General features: G+C 41.3%; 1 protein-coding gene across 1 annotated transcript in view; it reads left to right on the top strand.

The window, feature by feature from the left end:
* The first annotated feature begins 3,837 nt into the window (after positions 1-3,837).
* The window catches only part of LOC124775371, a 33,672-nt gene continuing 18,394 nt past the window's right edge, over positions 3,838-19,115 (top strand). Inside the window, exon 1 of the mRNA XM_047250206.1 lies at positions 3,838-3,862. Coding sequence (XP_047106162.1) covers positions 3,838-3,862 — 25 coding nt within the window. The remainder of the gene's footprint in view (positions 3,863-19,115) is intronic.

Genomic DNA, 19,115 nt, shown 5'->3' with positions numbered 1-19,115 from the left:
AACTGACATTCTCTGCTTATTTATGAGAGGATGAAGATCGCAATAATGAGTCTACACTTTCACCAGTTACATTTGCAGAACAATATCATTGATACAACGCGACAATAATGTAAAATCGGGGTAGTAACGATGAAGTCTGCTTTGAAGATGAAATATCATCGAATACCACTGTGCTCCTGTCCGTAATGGAGGAGCACGTGGAGTGAGGTTGCCTTTGGGAAAAGTGGAATGGAGGGAAATCAGTTTTTCAGGACGGTCAAAAGGAATTTCAAATAATTAAAACCAAAGATAGATCCATACATTTGGAGTAAATACGTTGAAAAGCGGGGTATGCATCTACAGAAGTTTTCCAAGATCAGCATAATCTGTCCAGATAAATTTAATAACGTATTCAGAAGAAAGATGACAAACAAAAGCGAGGTGGTACTAAAAAGGTTTAAAGCATCTGATGGGTGGGTTTGCGCTTTCAAGGAAGATACATGGTATTTTGTAGCAAAAATAACCTATGTTACTTCAGCTGTAGAGCTGGGTTACGGGGCAGCAATACTTAACTGCATGTGAAGAGTTCGTCGCAAGCACTAGAGCTATTATAGAAATGGACGGTAGGCTGAATGTCTACAGTATGGATCAGAGCGGATTTCACTTAGAAATCACGTCCGATCTATTTCTTCCCAAAGAAGAGACGACAGACGTCGACACAATCCAACAGTCCATTAATACCAAGGCGCACAGCAACACAAATATGCCAACCGCATCTGCACATGGGCGCTTGCTGTTACCTCTGTTTATAGTTCTACAAGAGCCGACTTGGACGCTTGGGCAATGACACAAACGAAGTTTGTTTTTCACTGTCAGTATCATAACAGTGGGTTCATCTTTTGGAAAAGTCAACGAGGAACATTTACGGATGGGGCTACACAAGGTTCTTTCAAAAATCGTGCAAGATGACAGTTTTAATCGTGGACTCGTTTTCCGGCTTCTAAAGCTTGTCAGCGGATGAAAAACATGGAGCAGAAGCCTCTGCAGCTTGTGCAGTGACGATACCACCAGGTGGAACAAGATACTGACAACCGCTCGATGTATTTGGCTTCCGCCTTTTCAAGGGTTTTGTTCGCAGGTTTACCAAATCGGTACGACTTCTGGGCGTCGATGCGAACTTCGCCCAGCATAACGGTATCCATCAAATTCAGTCTCTTCTTTACAGACAGACAGTTACTTGCACAAGTACGCCTGGAATCGAAGCGGCTACACCAACGATAGGCCAGATCACGGAATACTACGCACACCAAAAAAAGTTTTGCATCACGTCGGTTCCGGGAGTTCCGGAACCTGTACAAAAAATTGCAATAGAGATCAACATAAACATCATTTCCGCCCATTTTATTGCTACACATAGCATGTTGTATCACCATAAAGCGAGACCTTCAGGGGTGGTGGTCTAGATTGCTGTACATATCGGTACCTTCAATACCCAGCAGCACGTCCTCTTGCATTGCTGCATGCCTTTATTCGTCGTGGCCTACTATCCACAAGCTCATCAAAGCACTGTCGGTCCAGATTGTCCCATTCCTCAACGGCGATTCCCACAGAGTGGTTGGGAGGTCATGTCGTCCACAAGGACGCCTTTTCAATCTATCCCAGGCATGTTCGATAGGGTTCATGTCTGGAGAACATGCTGGCCACTCTAGTCGAGCGAAGTCGTTATCCTGAAGGAAGTCATTCACAAGATGTGCCCGATGGGGGCGCGAATTGTCGTCCTTGAAGAAGAATGCCTCGCCAATATGCTGCTGATATGGTTGCACTATCGGTCGGAGGATGGCATTCACCTATCATGCAGCCGTTACGGCGCCTTGGATGACCACCAGCGGCGTACGTCGGCCCCACATAATGCCACTGCAAAACAGCAGGGAGCACCCACCTTGCTGCACTCGCTGGACAGTGTGTCTAAGCCGTTCAGCTGATCGAGTTGTCTCCAAACACGTCTCCGACGATTGTCTGGTTGAAGGCATACGCGACGCTCATCGGTGAAGAGAACTTGATGTCAATCCTGAGCGGTCCATTCGGTATGTTGTTGGGCCCATCTGTACCGCGCTGCGTGGTGTCGTGGTTGCAAAGATGGACCTCGCCGTGGACGTTGAGAGTGAAGTTGCGCATCATGCAGCCTATTGCGCATAGTTTGAGTCGAACAAGATATCCTGCGGCTGCACAAAAAGCATTATTCAACATCGTGGTGTTGCTGTCACGGTTCCTCCGAGCCATAATCCGTAGGTAGTGGTCATTCACTGCAGTGTCCGCCCCTGGTAGCTGAGTGGTCAGCGCGACGGAATGTCATACCTAACGGCCCGGGTTCGATTTCCGGCTGGGTCGGTGATTTCTCCGCTCAGGGACTGGATGTTGTGTTGTCCTTATCAGCATCATTTCATCCCCGTCGACACGCAAGTCGCCGCAGTGGCGTCAACTCGAAAGACTTGAACCAGGCGAATGGTCTACCCGACCGGAGGCCCTAGCCACACGACATTTCCATCTACTGCAGTAGTAGCGCTTGGGCGGCCTGACAGTTCCTGTCTCTCTGTATCTTCTCCATGTACGAACAACATCACTTTGGTTCACTCCGAGACGCCTGGACACTTCCCTTGTTGAGAGCCCTTTCTGGCACAAAGTAACAATGTGGACGCCATCGAACGGCGATATTGACCATCTAGACATGGTTGACCTATAGAAAACACGAGCTGTGTACCTCCTTCCTGGTAGAATGTCTGGAACTGATCGGCTTTCGGACGCCCTCCGTCTAATAGGCGCTGCTCATGCATGGTTATTTACAGCCTTGGGTGGGTTTAGTGTCATCTCTGAACAGTCAAAGGGACTGTGTCTGTAATATATACACAGTCAACGTCTGTCTTCAAGAGTTCTGGGAATCGGGATGATGCAAAACTTTTTTGATGTGTGTAATTTGACACTGTTGGCGTGCTTCGTGCACTGCGCCAAAGTTTGCTGTTTTTAACCTGTGGCAGGCGCCAGAGATACCTTTACTTTCAACATTTTTATGTTGCAATTCAGAAATGCGGCCTAAATGAATGAAAGGAATTAGTGTATCATTAAAGAAATAGTGAAGCCCGATTTAATTATTAACATTGCTGTTGTGCGTTAATTTCTTTGGATTGTGTAGATGATACTGTTAAGCTGAAACACATTTGCAGGAGTTGCGTTATTCTTCGGTGTGAGTGGAATATCTGAACTGTAAAACGCAAATTATAACTTCATTTCGTGATAATTCTTCGACTCCTTAGGTTTATTCATTTTCATTCTGAATTACGTAATATTACTTATCTCCATTTCGCGTAAAATAACGTGTATTTTCAAACATGATTTCAAAACACATTGGGCAGACGTGCCCTCCTCCCCCTCCACCTCCCTCGTCTTCAGCAGCTCGCGATTTTCTTATTGATTTTCATTATTTACATACACAAGAGTGTAAAACAAATATGCATCCCATTGTCGCACAATTCTAAACATACGTCAGCATGGGCATTAGTATTTACAAGAACACCTTATGTCGTCGTAAAACATACTAAAATAGTAACGACGAGAAAATCAAAACAATACATAGACACTCGTGAAGTTGTATACATAGAAAACAATCTATAACTACGACTTTTAAAAAAATCTTCTGATCTTGTGTGTATGTTTTGTAACAAATGAGAAAACGATACAGGATGTGGACATTCGTATAGTATATTTATTTATTAATCAGTGTTGTTGAAAAGAAAGCAACACGTAAAATTTGTATGCTCACTGACTTACGCATTCTGTTGTGACCACTGAGAAACATTTAGGACGATGCATTACACCGGCGGCACAGATGGTCAGCGCGGGCAGGCGTTGGCTGGGCCAGCGGTTGAGGCCGCACTGGCTTCTTCATCTCCTGGCATCCTGCTGAGCTGTCCGCTCGGCCAGCAACCCCATCAGCATTTTTTAATTTTATTTATGAAACTTTTTTATATTTGTGAGATGTCCCAGAAGGGATGGTCAATATTCAGGGATATGATCATTCGAAGAAAAGAAGTCTGCTAACCATGGCCTCTAAATTGCGTCTCTCAAGAGCTATGAGAGCTTCGATACCATGAAATAAATCTATTATACAGAAAGCTCTTTGCTTTTCGTATGTTGAGAAATTGTAGTATGGACCAAATCGAGGAAAAGATGTTCGGTAAACTTAGGCTCTAAATGGCACAGCATAAGATCTATTACCACTTGTTCACTTTCGCTACTGTGAAACGTATCTCTTCTACGGAAGACGAGCTCGCCGCTTTTAAGGTATGCATTTAAAGCGCATGTTAGCTAAACTATTTTTTCTCGTTTTGGTCCATACTACCTCCTCCCAAAATATGGAAAGCAAAGAGGTTGCAATACATGAGATTTGTTTCGCATTATGGAAGATGAAGTGCTCATAGCTTTTGAGGTACACATTTTGTTTACCGTAACGGGTCTGATTGGAGTACTCTACATCCATATATAGCTTGAAATCTTTGAAATAGTCTCCTTCGCGATGGTTGAGCATGTAGTTGTTGAAGATACCGTTTAACCACATGATTTCACAATTTTTACTGTTTGCGAAGCTTTTTGTATCAGGCCATACAACATCAGTTGGTTCTATAGGAGGGCACTGGTTGTCACTCTGCTGCAAAGTACTTAGCGCGCAGGCATCAGGCAGCTGCATTGGATGGAGCAAGTGACACACAGCCAGTACGTAAACGTTGCAGTTTTATAGAAACCCATTAGTTATACGTGTTGGCCTCAGGATCATCTTCTTGCTCTTTCTCCTTCAACTTTTATCTCAATAATATTGGCGATCCAGACCGAGTTTCCATAAAACTTCTCTTTTCCTTGTAATTTTCCAAAACCTATTTATTGGATACCTAAGTTGAACTTTCAGGTCACAGCTGCACACTGTCAAAATTATGGTCCAAATTTGCATACGAATTTGAACCTCGTTCTTCCTATATGCGAGCCCAACATTAGACAGTCTTATCGGTATTTTTCTATATTTTTCACTGAAAAAGTGTTCTGAAATTGTCAAAATGGCACATTACCCATCATAAATAGAGGTTGCAATTATGACCCCTGGAATATGCGAATTACTAGGTAATTAATTGCAGTGTAATGACCCAGTCTGTTATGGGTTGCTATGTATCAGGATGGGCGAGAGAAATGGCGAGAGAGGGAGCAGATTCGTGCTGGGGCATTGACAGATGTTTCTTCATACCGCCTTATACAGCCCTCCGGTCCATAAAAATAATGGTTCAAATGCCTCTAAGCACTATGGGACTTAACATCTGAGGTCATCAGTCCCCTAGAACTTAGAACTACTTACACCTAACTAACCTAAGGACATCACACACATCCATGCCCGAGGCAGGATTCGAACGTGCGACCATAGCAGCAGCGCGGTTCCGGACTGAAGCGCCTATCCGCCCATCTCAGTGCCGCGCTGTGTGCGTGCAGACGCAGCCGATTGCGGAGCGCGCTAACGTCCCAATCACGCCCGGCGACGCCTATTGTCCTGGACCACGCTGTACGTTCCCTACTATGTGTTTCTATGTGTTTCGAATCCTGCCTCGGGCATGCATGTGTGTGATGTCCTTAGGTTAGTTAGGTTTAAGTAGTTCTAAGTTCTAGGGGACTGATGACCTCAGATAGTAAGTCCCATAGTGCTCACAGCCATTTGAACCATTTTTTTTTTTCTTCTCGAAAATATCACAGCAGACAGCTAGCAGGCAGTGACTAAGCTACATTTCTACTTTTAAATAAAATTTCCGAACAGTATTCAAACCGTTGCTTACCACATAATGCAATGTGGTGAAATGAAACGTCGTGTGGCTAAGGCCTCCCGTCGGGTAGACCGTTCGCCTGGTGCAGGTCTTTCGATTTGACGCCACTTCGGCGACCTGCCCGTCGATGGGGATGAAATGATGATGATTAGGACAATACAACACCCAGTCCCTGAGCGGAGAAAATCTCCGACCCAGCCGGGAATCGAACCCGGGCCCTTTGGATTGACAGTCTGTCACGCCGACCACTCAGCTACCGGGGCGGACATGTGGTGATGCGTAATGTTAAACCTTATTTAAGCGGTAGGATGGGGATTCCTGTGAAATGATATACGAAGACAAGCATTTTAGAATACATTATGTATTCAAAAAGACAGAGTAAAATTTCGCGTAATCTTCACACATAACATTGGTCTGAACAGTACTATGCTTGTCAAAGTGAACAATGATTTGAGAACGGTACGATGTTAACAGAGAATTTCTTTAAAAACCAAACGGCTTAATGAGTTGATAGCGCATGACTCAGGGCAGTTGGGATGTGTTTCTCTCAGCTCTCAGCAAGTTAACTAGATGACATTAATCATTCCGACAATCTAGCTGCGCAGTGCTGCGGTCTTAGCTCAAACTTCTTCTTATGACATTATTCAAAATTTACATTCTTTTCGCCTTCCAATATATATACATCACATTCATCCTTGCTGTCCTTTACGATAACTCTTTCTTCTTCTAACACATACAATCAGAAGCCAACATAGCACTACTGAATACGTTCATCACCCACCACACTTCAACTAAGAATGTATCGGACTGAGCAGAGGCAAAGACTATACTACAACAAGACCAAAGATTGCTTAATAGCAACATCACTTGCTCTCTCTCTGACGTGCATATCGTATTAGTGGGCCGCCAGCGGTAAAGACGAGCGCAGGCCGCCCAGCCCCTCCGAAGTCGTGCCAGTTAAGCATCCCCACAGTACTAATTATCCCTAGGGTGACCAGACGTCCGGATTAATCCGGACATGTTCTCCTTTTTAGCTCTTTGTCCGGGGTCCCGGCGGATTTTTACAGTGTCCGGCTTTTTCGCGAAAGTGAGCGTAATACAGTTAAATTTACAATTCATCCCGTTCTATTACTCTTTTCTTAAGGATCGTCGATGTTATCGTTGATCGACCTATAAGCGAATGCAAATATCGATTATTTAAAATTTTCGTTTCGTATCTTCGCTTTGTATTGGCTTGGCTTCCTGTAGTGCAAGTGTGATTTGTGAGTGTAATTTTTAACCGAGTGGCCGGCCGCGGTGGTCTAGCGGCTCTAGGCGCTCAGTCCGGAACCGCGCGACTGCTACGGTCGCAGGTTCGAATCCTGCCTCGGGCATGGCTGTATGTGATGTCCTTAGGTTAGTTAGGTTTAAGTAGTTCTAAGTTCTAGGGGACTGATGACCACAGATGTTAAGTCCGATAGTGCTCAGAGCCATTTGAGCCATTTAACCGAGTGAGTTACGCAAAATATTTGGCTACGCCTATACGAAAGTGTACATTTTCTGATGTCCTTTCCTGTAAATATCTGGCTTTCAAGAAAGGGAGAAATGAATTTGAAGCGGAGTGTAAGATATGTGGAGCTGGAACATACGTCTCAGTGGCCAATAAAGGTAAGAAATAACTAGACAGATTAACTGTCATGGTTTTATTTCATTGTTTCATAGTCATTCAATTTATTTGTATTTGGAAGGTTAAAGTGCAGTTCACATGTCGTCAGCTGCTGCTTCTGTTGTAGACGTTGGTAGCGGTGCGTCGAATGAAGGGAGGTGAATGGTTTTTCGCTTTGTAAAGAATTCCGTGTTGTTGACATAACAAAACAATTGACGCCACACTGTCACCACAATCAATGTTCTTAATTTTTTTATATTGCTCAGTTAACCACCACCTGACCATCAGTAACAATTAACTACTAGTTTTACCGGTAATTCCCGGCAGTCACGTGACTTGTCCAAAGCTGACGGGTGGTATCCTCATCTGCAGTTGACCCGTTTGATGTGTCCTCTTTTTTCTTCGTTTTTCCTCCTTTTTGAAGCTGTTTGTCCCCCTTTTTAAACAATTGCATCTGTTCACCCTAGTTATCCCCATGTTGTGATCCTGGGTGCATTAGGCGATGCTAGATGCCCTGCAGCAGTCTGTTAGCTGAAGTCGGTCAGAGGGCGGGGACTAGCTGGACCTGAGCTCCCAGCATCCACGGATCTTTCTCCAAGTCCTGTAGCCACCGCGCCGTATGTGTGCCACGCCTTGTGCCGGAGTTCGATGAGTCAATCAGTGGCAGCTTACCAGCCAATGTTCATCACCAAGGGTGTGTCGTGGATCACTGAACTCAAAAGCTCGTCATTCTCACTGGTTTGTAAATCTAGACAAAACGGCGGTACGAGTGAATGCTTTGAGCCCATACGCTCGAGTATTTATTACCCTTACTAATACGCTTCTGATGTAGTCCTGCTGGAAAGAGCGAATAAGTTTGTTTCATTGTACTTGTCCTGTCAGCTTTTCCTAGCTCGCTCTGCCCCGATCATGAACTGCTAGGGCTGGTTAAATTTACAACGTGCGAGTATCTCGGTAGCACACAAGTACACGAGTTACAAAATATTACTTCTGTCCTGGTCACACTATGTTAGCTATTCCACGCACTCGACCATTGACCGGTGCTGGAAACTCCCACCTGCCCGAAGTGTTTTGTTATAATGTCAACACGATCTTCCAGTAGTTTACTCGACTAACCCACCCGCCAGGCTGCCCTCTACCGCCCGCCATGCGTAGGAATAAAACTGAAAAAATCATAATTCGCACGCCGAACTGCTCATGGCGCAGCAGCAGTACCTGCCATCTACACATCACTAAAATACAACTTCTGGCATTTCCTAAACTCGAGACCTATAAACAACTAAATTCTGAGTCTCCATAGATTAAGCTACAAATTCAGCTTTGAGATTTGATAACATGACGAATTAATTAATCTGACTGCAGTCATTTCGTAAGAGTTTGGTCCCGGAGTTCACCTGTGCTGCCACGAAAGCGTACCAAGTAATAAGTCAGAACATGGTTTTATAAATAATATTCATTATGTGATCACAGTTCACGTTCTCAATTATAATTAACAGTTATCGGCCGTGTTTTTCCAGTGGTGCCAACCTAGCTTTGGTAGACAATTACAAAAAATACACCTAATGTCTGTCACACGACCCGTACGAACGTCAACTCGTCCTGAAATGTCGGTGTCATCACTTAAAAATTTATATATACGCATGCCTCTCCCCACCAGTTTAGGGGATGTTGAGGTCACAAAAGCTAAGTGTTAATGTGTACTTCATAGTAGAAGTAAGTTGGCTGATGGCAAGTGCTGTTTCAATTGATATTAGTTTTTACAAAAAATAGTTTGTCCCTTGTATATTACAGTAATATGTGTATTAATATAGTAGCAACAATATGCGTCACCTATTTATCGCGCAAATTGTTCTGCCATCTTAGTGAAATAAAATAAATATAATTCCTACGATATTTAAAACGACGTTGAAATAGTTAGTTAAAATATCTCATCGTAAAGGAATTTTCCTATTGATTCCAAAACTAGCCTCAGATTTTGCGAATCCGCAGTATATCTGATATTATGGAGAATTTAATATTGTGATCGATATTTTATTAAAATAATAATTTACATGATGTGATCTGTGTTACAGTTGTTTGTGTAAAACATGTTCTTTAGCTGTCGATCATAGGCTGAATGAGCAATACTTTACAAGGCGGTCGTTTAACTGAATTCTGGTATTGCATCCTAAATTCTCTCCTTAATATTTGACACAGCTTTGGTATTAGCCAAAAGAATAAGTCACCATGCACGAAAACTGTTATCCTATTACGATCCTTAATCGTTATACGGTAGATCCTCGGTCTGTAACTAGGAAGCATTACAAAATAGGGGTGCTGAATTTATCTGCTTTCAATATTCAAAATATGGTCTTTTTAAATGAATCCTAAAACACAGTTTCAGAAGGATTTTACGGTGTCTATGGAGTCAGCAAGCAGTTTAGAAATGTAGTGCTGTTGTTATAAATAATTGAAAATACATATTATCAATATAGTTGAGGATATAAGAGTCTGTTGCTAATGGTCGCGATCGACTTTGCTTAATAATCATGTCGCTCGATGGCCTGGTTGGAGAATCGAAGGAAGTTCGACTTGTCACATATACTCAATAGGCGGAATGTCTATGTCAGCACACTTTTTCTCGTAGATATCCGAATACTCTTCCTTAGTATTCGTAATCCAGCTTTTTTTCATGACAACCGAGGAGTACGCCTCACGAGCGGTTTAACCACGTGCCTCTTGGCACATCTGCAGACCCTCCACCTGATACTTGGTCTGAGTCAGTCCTCTTGCCACCGACAAGTGTTTACGTTCACAGCTCGAATCTCAAAATGGCGAGCCGCTAGAGTAGGCGCTATCAGTCTCTGAATGTATTGGCACACCAAACTTCAAATATCTCCTACCTACAAAGAGACAAATAAGGTAACACTTCTCCTTGGATTTCCCCTCTCGGAATTGCCACAGTGTTCTTTCTCAGAGTCTCATTATTAAAGGATGTCTCATAAAGAAGGCAACTTTTGAGTGCACAATAACATACAAATTTATTGATGAAATTAAGCAGTTTACATATTATTGCAAGGTATGCCATCTGTGATTGTGTATGAAGTACGATATAACTCAAATGTCCTCCACGACTCATAGGTACACTTCCGTACTTTCGAGGAAATTTTCCAAAACTTTTCGATGTACTTGCTTCGCTAGTTCTTAAATTACGTACTGAATACTGGCTCTGAATTCAGCAGGTGCTTGTGGTTTGTTGACGTACACGCGAGTTTCAAACACCCTCACAGGAATAAATCACATAGTGTCAAATCAAAAGATCTGGGTGACCAATTTACGTCCCCCGGCCAGAGAATCATTTCTCGTAACAAGTCCATCGTTGCAATAGTTGTGTAAAAGATTGCGCCATCTTGTTGAAACAAAATCTCTTCATCATTCACACAACCCATTTCAGACCAAAAAAAACGCTCCTTAAATATTGTGGTGGTATTCACCGTTAGTACGTTTACGGCGCCTTCTTCGAAAAAGTGCGGCCCAGTTATTGTTGACGAAGCTATTCCGCAGAAAGTGCGACCCATCAGTGAACATTACTTTCATGATGAAATTATTGTCCGCTCGTAGTTCTGCAAACATCCAATAGGCAAATTCTCGGCGTTTGGCTTCAGCTACACACCTCCTTACGTAATTCGTTGCATGTGATTCTGAGGATCTCTGTATGTTGAGAACGTCGACGAACAGATTTCACCGGACTTAATGCAACATTATCACTCACGATGGCGATATTTTCCACAGAACGAGTAACACGACGACAACCTGGCGGTTTAACGTCCACAAACGAACTAATTTTCTCAAATTTAGCAATCAGTCTCATCACAATCGCCTTACTCGGTGCACTAAATTGACCAGACATTCCACGGAGTTTGCGAACAGTTTCTGCACAACGTTCACCACATTTGTAATAAGTTTTCGATATGACAACACGCTGTACCTTACCGAAGCACTCTATCGATAACAACAAAGACAACAGATAAAAATCGAGCAACGTTCTGTACTGCCAACCTACTAGAACAGAAATGGCGAACATTTCAGAAGTTGTGTTCTTTATGGGACATCATTTACTTTATAGACAGATTGAGAACATATTGAAAATATCACTAGGTCGTTCTGACACGAAGTCCTATTTCAGTTTAGTCTGTGTACTGTCTGTGGGTGTGACATACAGACTCCATTGGATAATTTCCAAGTAACTGCTCATAGTGGATACTCTACAGATGTGTCAACCTATTCCAGGTTGTTATCAGATCGGGTAGTTAAGAGAATTTGTCTGTACTGGAGTCTGTAGACCAAACTGGTGCTCATAGGGCTGAGCGGAAGACCGTGACTGAAGTTCGTTCACTGATGTAGACAGTATCAGAAGTCACTTCTTCGACCGTTACGGCGATGTGAAGACGGCAGTAGAGCGAGATGGCAAGGTGGATAAGAGGCTGCCCCACTTTCAGGAGAACTGAGTGAGACAAAAATCTTCGACTCCTTTACCCAGATTTAGGATTTATAGTTGGTGTGAGTAATGGCAGCTTGCTGTAAATATAGGAAAATGTGAGTTATTGCGGATGATCAGGGAAATCAATCCTGTGATGTTCGAATACAGCACACTGTCACATGAATTAAATATATAGGCATAACTTTTCAAAGCGATGTGAAATGGAGTAAGTACATTAGGTTGTTAGTAGGGAAGGCCTCTACTTGACTTAGTTTTATTCGGAGAATTTTGGGAAAGTGTAGCTCATTCATAAAGGAGACGGCGCATGTAACACTAATGCGACCAATTCTTGAGTACTGTTCCAGTGCTTGGGATCCTAACCGGTTCGGTTTAAAGAAAGGCATCGAACCAGTTAAGAGACTTGCTGTTAGATTTGTTAGCGGTAGGTTTTATCAGCACACAAGTATCACAGAGATGCATCGGGAACTCAAATGGTATCCCTGGAGGGAAGACGACGCTCATTTCGCGGGACACAGTTGTGGAAATTTAGAGAATCGCCATTTGAAGCCGACTGCAGAACGATTCTGCTGCCGCCAACGTACATTTCGCGTAAGGACCACGAAGATATTAAGATGCGAGAAACAGGAGGCTTTTAGGCAACCGTTACTCCGTCGCTCTCTTTGTGAATAGAATAGGAAACGAAATGATTACCGCGGTACGCGGTACCCTTCGCCATGCACCTTACGGTGGCTTGTGGAGTATGTATGTAGATATAGGTTTTCTGGGCCTTCTCTAAATTACATTGGTTTCTTCAACAAGTCCTCCTTCCGTGCCTTAGCGTCTAATGACGTCAATGTCCATGGTAAGGTAAACTCTAAAATTTCTCTTCCCTCTCGCGAAGGCGAAAAACGTAGAAATAAGCGCCTCCGAAACTAGAAAATTAGGTAAGACTATTGCTCCTACATCCTAGATATTTCTTGTTAAATTCGATGCACGACATACAAAAGATGAGATCCTCTGTCTTTTCCCGTCATGGCATATTGCTCAATCCTCTGTTTTTCCCATAGAGTAAATATCTCTGGAGTGAGCATTCACATGCACAGAACAGATTTTGTGTTGTCAACATACATTGCCGGCCTGGTCACGTGATCTCGGGACGTCGTGTTTTTGTCCGTATAGCGCCCTGTATATTTAGAATGTCACTACTCCCTAGTACAGACGAATTCTTTTCGTACGTGTCGTGGATTATTTATATATGTTGCGCAGACATTTTAACAGTATCCATTTGATACCGGGAATAAATCAGCTACGTAACTTTTAAGGGCAAGTGATATTACATTCTGCTTCTTTGCGATAGGTGTCACAGTTCAGATGTAATCGATTTTTGGTAGTTTTCGGTATGATACGGCACTTTATAGTATTACAGAGCCTGACGTACATTTTTGCAGTGATAGTCTTGCAAAACGACTTGACAGTACGCTAGTACTTTTACAAGTGTCCGAAAAACACCGAACTTGCCACACATTTGCGATTACATCCCTGCTAGTTCGTCCTTTTTCCTGCTATTTCTGCGTATTTATTTTCTCGTTTTTGGTACCTAAAGCACAATTTTTCTTACTGTTGACACTCTTAAGTATTTATTTAACGCATTTTACGTACTTGGTCCCAGTTCATTAAATAAATAGTAGACTGAGTAATCTAAATATATAATCGACAAGTGACTGATAAATGCATGGAGAATAGTATTTGCTGAAACAACTAACCATTCCCTTTCCTATTCCACTAGCAAATTTACGCGAGGAAGCGATTTTTTGTAAGCTTTTGTACGAGCTGTAATATCGATTATATAGTCATGAAATCGTAGAAAAATAGGTCTACAGAATCAAGCCTTAATTATAATGCGTCTCGAAATTTTTAAACATGTACAGTGTCTCTTACTATGATAACTATAATTAGAGCTACATGGTATGTACCAATGAAAAGTTACTATCACTCCTTTCACATATTTTTCTTTGCATCCGTAGCAACAACAGTAATTCACTATCGCTATTACACTATCAACAAACGGTGAAACACAACAAAAACTCCTGATATCATAAACTTCAAACGCTGCAGAAAGCACACATGCACAGCGAAGTCCCGAAAACACGTGACAGTCCTGGTTTAATTTTGACAACATGCGCAGAACTTAATGCTCACTCCAGAGATATTTACTCTATGGTTTTTCCATGTGAAGCGAAGCATGTTGCCAACACTTTTGTTTTGAGAATGGTTGTAAGTCTGGCACACAGATCTCCCTGTCTTTCGCTGATGTCAGTTTGCTGTTGAACTGTGGAATACGTTTCACATGTGATTACGGTGGCTCTATTAGAGGCTAATCAGATTTCCGGAAGAAACCAACATGAGCTTCATATTCGACGGCCAAGTTAAAGTCCCATAAGTACGACAGAAAAAAATCGTTTTGTTTTTCGTGCATTTTCGGTGTTACTTTTTTCTCAATTCAGCGTTATTTTATGCCGACTTGATGTTATGTTCTGACGTTTTTTTTCTCAATATTATGTTCTTTATTTTTGTTATATTTTATTGTTTTGACACCTTATGTTGCTAAGTAACATATACCTATCAATTAAATTATATTTATTAACGTGATACAACTCATTTAGTTACATTATGAAAAAGTGTCCACAAACTTATTAAATCTAACCAATTCAGCAACAAATATTTTGCATAGAAACATTTTGGAAGTTTTTCAAAAGGAAACTTTCTTATAGCTTCAAGTTTTTTTTTCGGAGACAATATGCCGTCAATTCTTTTATGTAGTGTAAAAACTGTCACCCGGAGTCTATATTTGATCACAGAAACTACTGGTATTGAAAGTTACTATTTCACCAAATTTTGAAGGGATTTGTGTCCCTTTAGAATATCTACACTGTTGAAACCTGCCATTCCAGGTATACACGACAGTCTTATAGCCATGTAATCATTAACGGAGTTCGTCATCAATATCATCGTATTGTTGAAACAGGAACTTACTACTGTGAACACAGACTTGTACGAGTATGTATCTGTGGCCTTGAGCGTTCACAGCCCAGTTTGAAGGTGCAATTCAATGGGTTTCACTGTTTCTTTCACCTCCGCCTGAAATATTTCTCCTAATATTTTTCAACCGTTTGCTAGTTTCATTATTAAAAATTCCTTTTCCCATAGTAAACTTGGAACAATTTTATCCGGCGACGCCATATTTCCCGACGCCTTTGCCCGACAAATCGTTCTAAAAATGGTAATTTTTAGCGAGAGATAATTAAAGCTGCGCATCATTTCAACTGCGTATTTTCGTAATGCATATGTTTAAATACGAAAACCTCCAAATATGACATTGCAACTTCACCAACACGTAAATCGATCGGCACCAACTTGGTTTGCTTCTATCGCCCAATCACAATCCAGTGACGTGATGGAAACATGTTTCTGGCGGTAGGAGAGAACATGAGAATATTTGTCGCAATATTTACTCAATATTGTTTCTACTCTTTCGTAAAATGAAGTCTGCGATGACAGCCCGACGTGCAGTGTAGCCCGAGTGACGGATGGAAACAAAACAAGGAGGTGCCACGTTGATTTACGTGTTCATTAAGTTGAAGTGCTGTATTTATGGGTATCGCTATTTGCTTGTCATTACAAAAATATGCAGTTTAACTGATGTATCGCATTAAAGATATCTCCAAAACGCTACTTTTCACTGTGACTTGTTGTACAAAAGTATCGGGAAATATAACTCCAACAGACAAAACTCTTACTAGCTGACATCATATTTAGACATCTGTTTTATAAACTGGAAAGAACCAACACTTTAAATATATGTATAAAAGTATTAAAAATAAAAAAATTTAAACAGTGGCTAAGGCCGGCAATCCATTGTTAAGTATAAATATTATTAAGCATTATACAAAATTATATCGCTTGGTTTATTCAACGGCAGCAGATTCCTAACATACTAGTTATCATCGTTAAACTCCTGTTCGTTTAACTGTAAGATGAACTGTATTGATGTCCTCCACTTAATTTTAAATACATTTACTTGTTTCTTAAAACGTTATTAAAACATGTAGAATTTATATAAGTTACACAGAGCCAGCTGCGAACGCCATCTAGCACGTCGAAACCTTGTGGCCGTCAGACGCCAAATCGCTACATTACCGGCCACACAATGTGTGTACTGTGTATATGGCTTAACGTTGCGTTTCTTGAACGTTCTGATGGGCATCTACTGGCATACTATTCACATGCACCACTTACAGCAACATGTATATGATGATCACTATTACGAGACAATGTAAATACTGATTGTGTCAGTTTCTAATTTTTAGCGGCATAATACAGTACGTTTCGTAAGACGATAATTCTTACATTTTATCATTTTAGTGGATGGTTCCTTATGCGAACATTGTTCTTTTATTTTCACCGCCTTTCCTCTATATTAATGTATATTTTTAGTTTTATGACCATCGTCCAATTACACTGGCCACGAACGATTAAAAATTGTTTTTAACTATGTAATGTATGGATGTTCTTATTTTGATAAATATTTCACGATGTGTGAAGCCGTAATGGCACCACCACTAATGAAGGATGTTTTATGGCGCGTTTTCTGTAATTAATTCGTATGTATACTCTCGGACACAGCTAAAATATTACGTGCAGTTCTGTTAGTTGTATGTTGCTAACATGAAAAAAAATCTATTTTATATCTTTCTAGATTATTAGTCGAAACTAGTAATCCGTCCAAATGACGAATATTTCATATGTGATTTTGACTTCATGGGTTTTTCAATGTCAAGATAAATAAAAATTTGCAACAGATCACGTATCTCTTGGTTGACAATATCAACAAAGTTGGTATCCCTGAATACTGATCATTCCCCCTGGGACATCAAGTATTACCATAAAATTTGGAAATTATTAATGTTTCTTGATGCGCTATGGTAATCTCTTACATTCACAGAAAGTGTAAGCTTTTTCTCTTGTTGATTTCACTTCGTGCTTCGTTTTCAGTCAGTGTCGTGTGCAGCACTGTGTAACAATTTGTGGTATTTTACTGCTACCTCTCGAGACTTAAGAGTATCTCGGTAAAAATTCTTGCTGTCTGTGACACTGTTTTAACACAGAGCTTTTCCAATGAGTACAACAGAACTTTGTGCATCTATGCAACGCTTGCGTAGAAATTAGAGACGTCATTTTAACGCCTATTTTGAACACTGGATTTTTTGACAGCTGTGGAGCTAAATAAAATCATAACATAAACATATCTATTTGAATTTTTATGATAATCAGAAAAGCAATAGTAACTTTGAAATTTTCTCGTTTTCATCTATAGCTCTGACTCAGTCGTTTACAGACCAGGATTACCTAACTGAAACTGATACATTTGCCCTTCTCCATAAACTCATAAAACCCGTATATGAACACACTAGGGTTACTTAGATAAGGTATGCAGGAGCTTTATAAAAGGTATTTTGTGCTCGAGAGAACTTAAATATTGCAGCTCGCATTCAAAGCGGGATGAAAACATAACGGAAAGCCGCTTACCAACGAATTATATAAAAATTCTTAAAAGCAGCAGTATTCTTTATTAAAAAAATTAACACTATATTAATCCATCTTTTACATCCCTACAGTGCTGTGTCGGGACACGGTTTTGCGAAAGACGTAGGATGGTGACTATGTTCCAGGTGATTGAGATGTTTATCAGCTAGAACCAGATACAGGTAGGGGAGGATCATTGGGTACAGAAAAAGAGACGAAAGTGCTTGACGTTCAAGAATTTGGTGAGAAAAGTAAAACTTGGAAGGAGCGGAGATCCACACAACATATGCATAGACGTGGACGGGGGGTTGGGGGAGGAGGTTAGGACATTGGAGGTAAGTATGATAGTATAGGGTTTTAATCCCCATCTGTGCCCAGCTAGTAAATTTTGACTATTGTGGGATATTTTTGGGATGGCAACAGATGTGGGTTCCAGTTTAGCTCTTGATCGAGTGTTAAGGTATTTTATTGTTTTAATCAGCTGAAATGGACGGTTTGGGACTGTATGGTAGACATCTAGAGGACGAATATCTCAGGTGGCTTTTTCTACAATTACCACGTGACTTTTTACAGGATTCTTGGAGAGGTACCACATCTTATACCGGGCGTTAAAATTATTGAAGGTATCGATCTTACTTCCCAAACTTCAATCTTGCTGAACTAGTCCTGCTAGAACAAAGGATATCGCGGTGCATTGGCCATTCAGATAGTGGGGCAGTACCAGGTACCTTGATGGACAGCATGTGGTCGTTGCTATCTTGCCAAAACGTATGTATATCTTCGAAAGGAAGCATGACAGTGTGATTACTACGGGTTATAGCATAAGCAGCAAGGGAAGAATAAACATTACCGAAGTCACGTAGGTGGTTGCCTCACCCTGGCGTCATGCTATATTAACAAGGTATGTCTTTCCGCGTTTTCTCTAGATCGGTTAAGGAAAATACCGCGATGGTTCCTTTGTAAAGAACATCGATTTCTTTTTCGCTTCCTTGTCCGTGCTTAGTTTGTTCTCCGCCTCTAATGATCTCGTTGCTGAGGCGACATTGAAAGATCCCTTTCCTTCTACTGCTCCTGTGAAGGGCATTCAGTCGCTGTCAGTCACGAAATCGAACTGAAGTACTGCTCTGAAATGATTTTTGACTACGATTTCGAAGAGTGTTTGAGGTTGTATCAATGCCTTGCAAAATTAAATTAGCCGTATTTTCATTTCATGACCAATCACTTTGGTCCTTCTTCTTGTTCTTCCTCTACAGGCAGTTAGTCTGTTTCATATCAAAGGCTATCTTCGCAGTAAGTTCTTGGACTTCCTATGGCTCAACGCCCTTCGGATCTATGTTGCAGAACTTGTTTGGTTAGTGTGGGAGGATCTAATCATTGGATGCTTTCTGGTCACTGAGGCTTACAATCCTCCGTTTTGACGTTCAGCTTAAAAATGTCTAACTGCTGCATTATGCCTACATCGCGGACGTGATCTTTCAAGGTATGTCTGGTGATATGTGATACTCTCTTGCCCCCTGCTGAAACCTGTATACAGCTTTTTCATTCATTACAGAATTTTCTCGAGTTTCCAGCAATCATTATCTGCGAATCCACTAAACTC

This window comes from Schistocerca piceifrons, chromosome 2, assembly GCF_021461385.2.
Source record: "Schistocerca piceifrons isolate TAMUIC-IGC-003096 chromosome 2, iqSchPice1.1, whole genome shotgun sequence".
In the NCBI taxonomy this organism is placed as follows: domain Eukaryota; kingdom Metazoa; phylum Arthropoda; class Insecta; order Orthoptera; family Acrididae; genus Schistocerca; species Schistocerca piceifrons.
The sequence above is the reverse complement of the archived record's forward strand: the minus strand, read 5'-3'. Positions and strand labels throughout refer to the sequence as shown.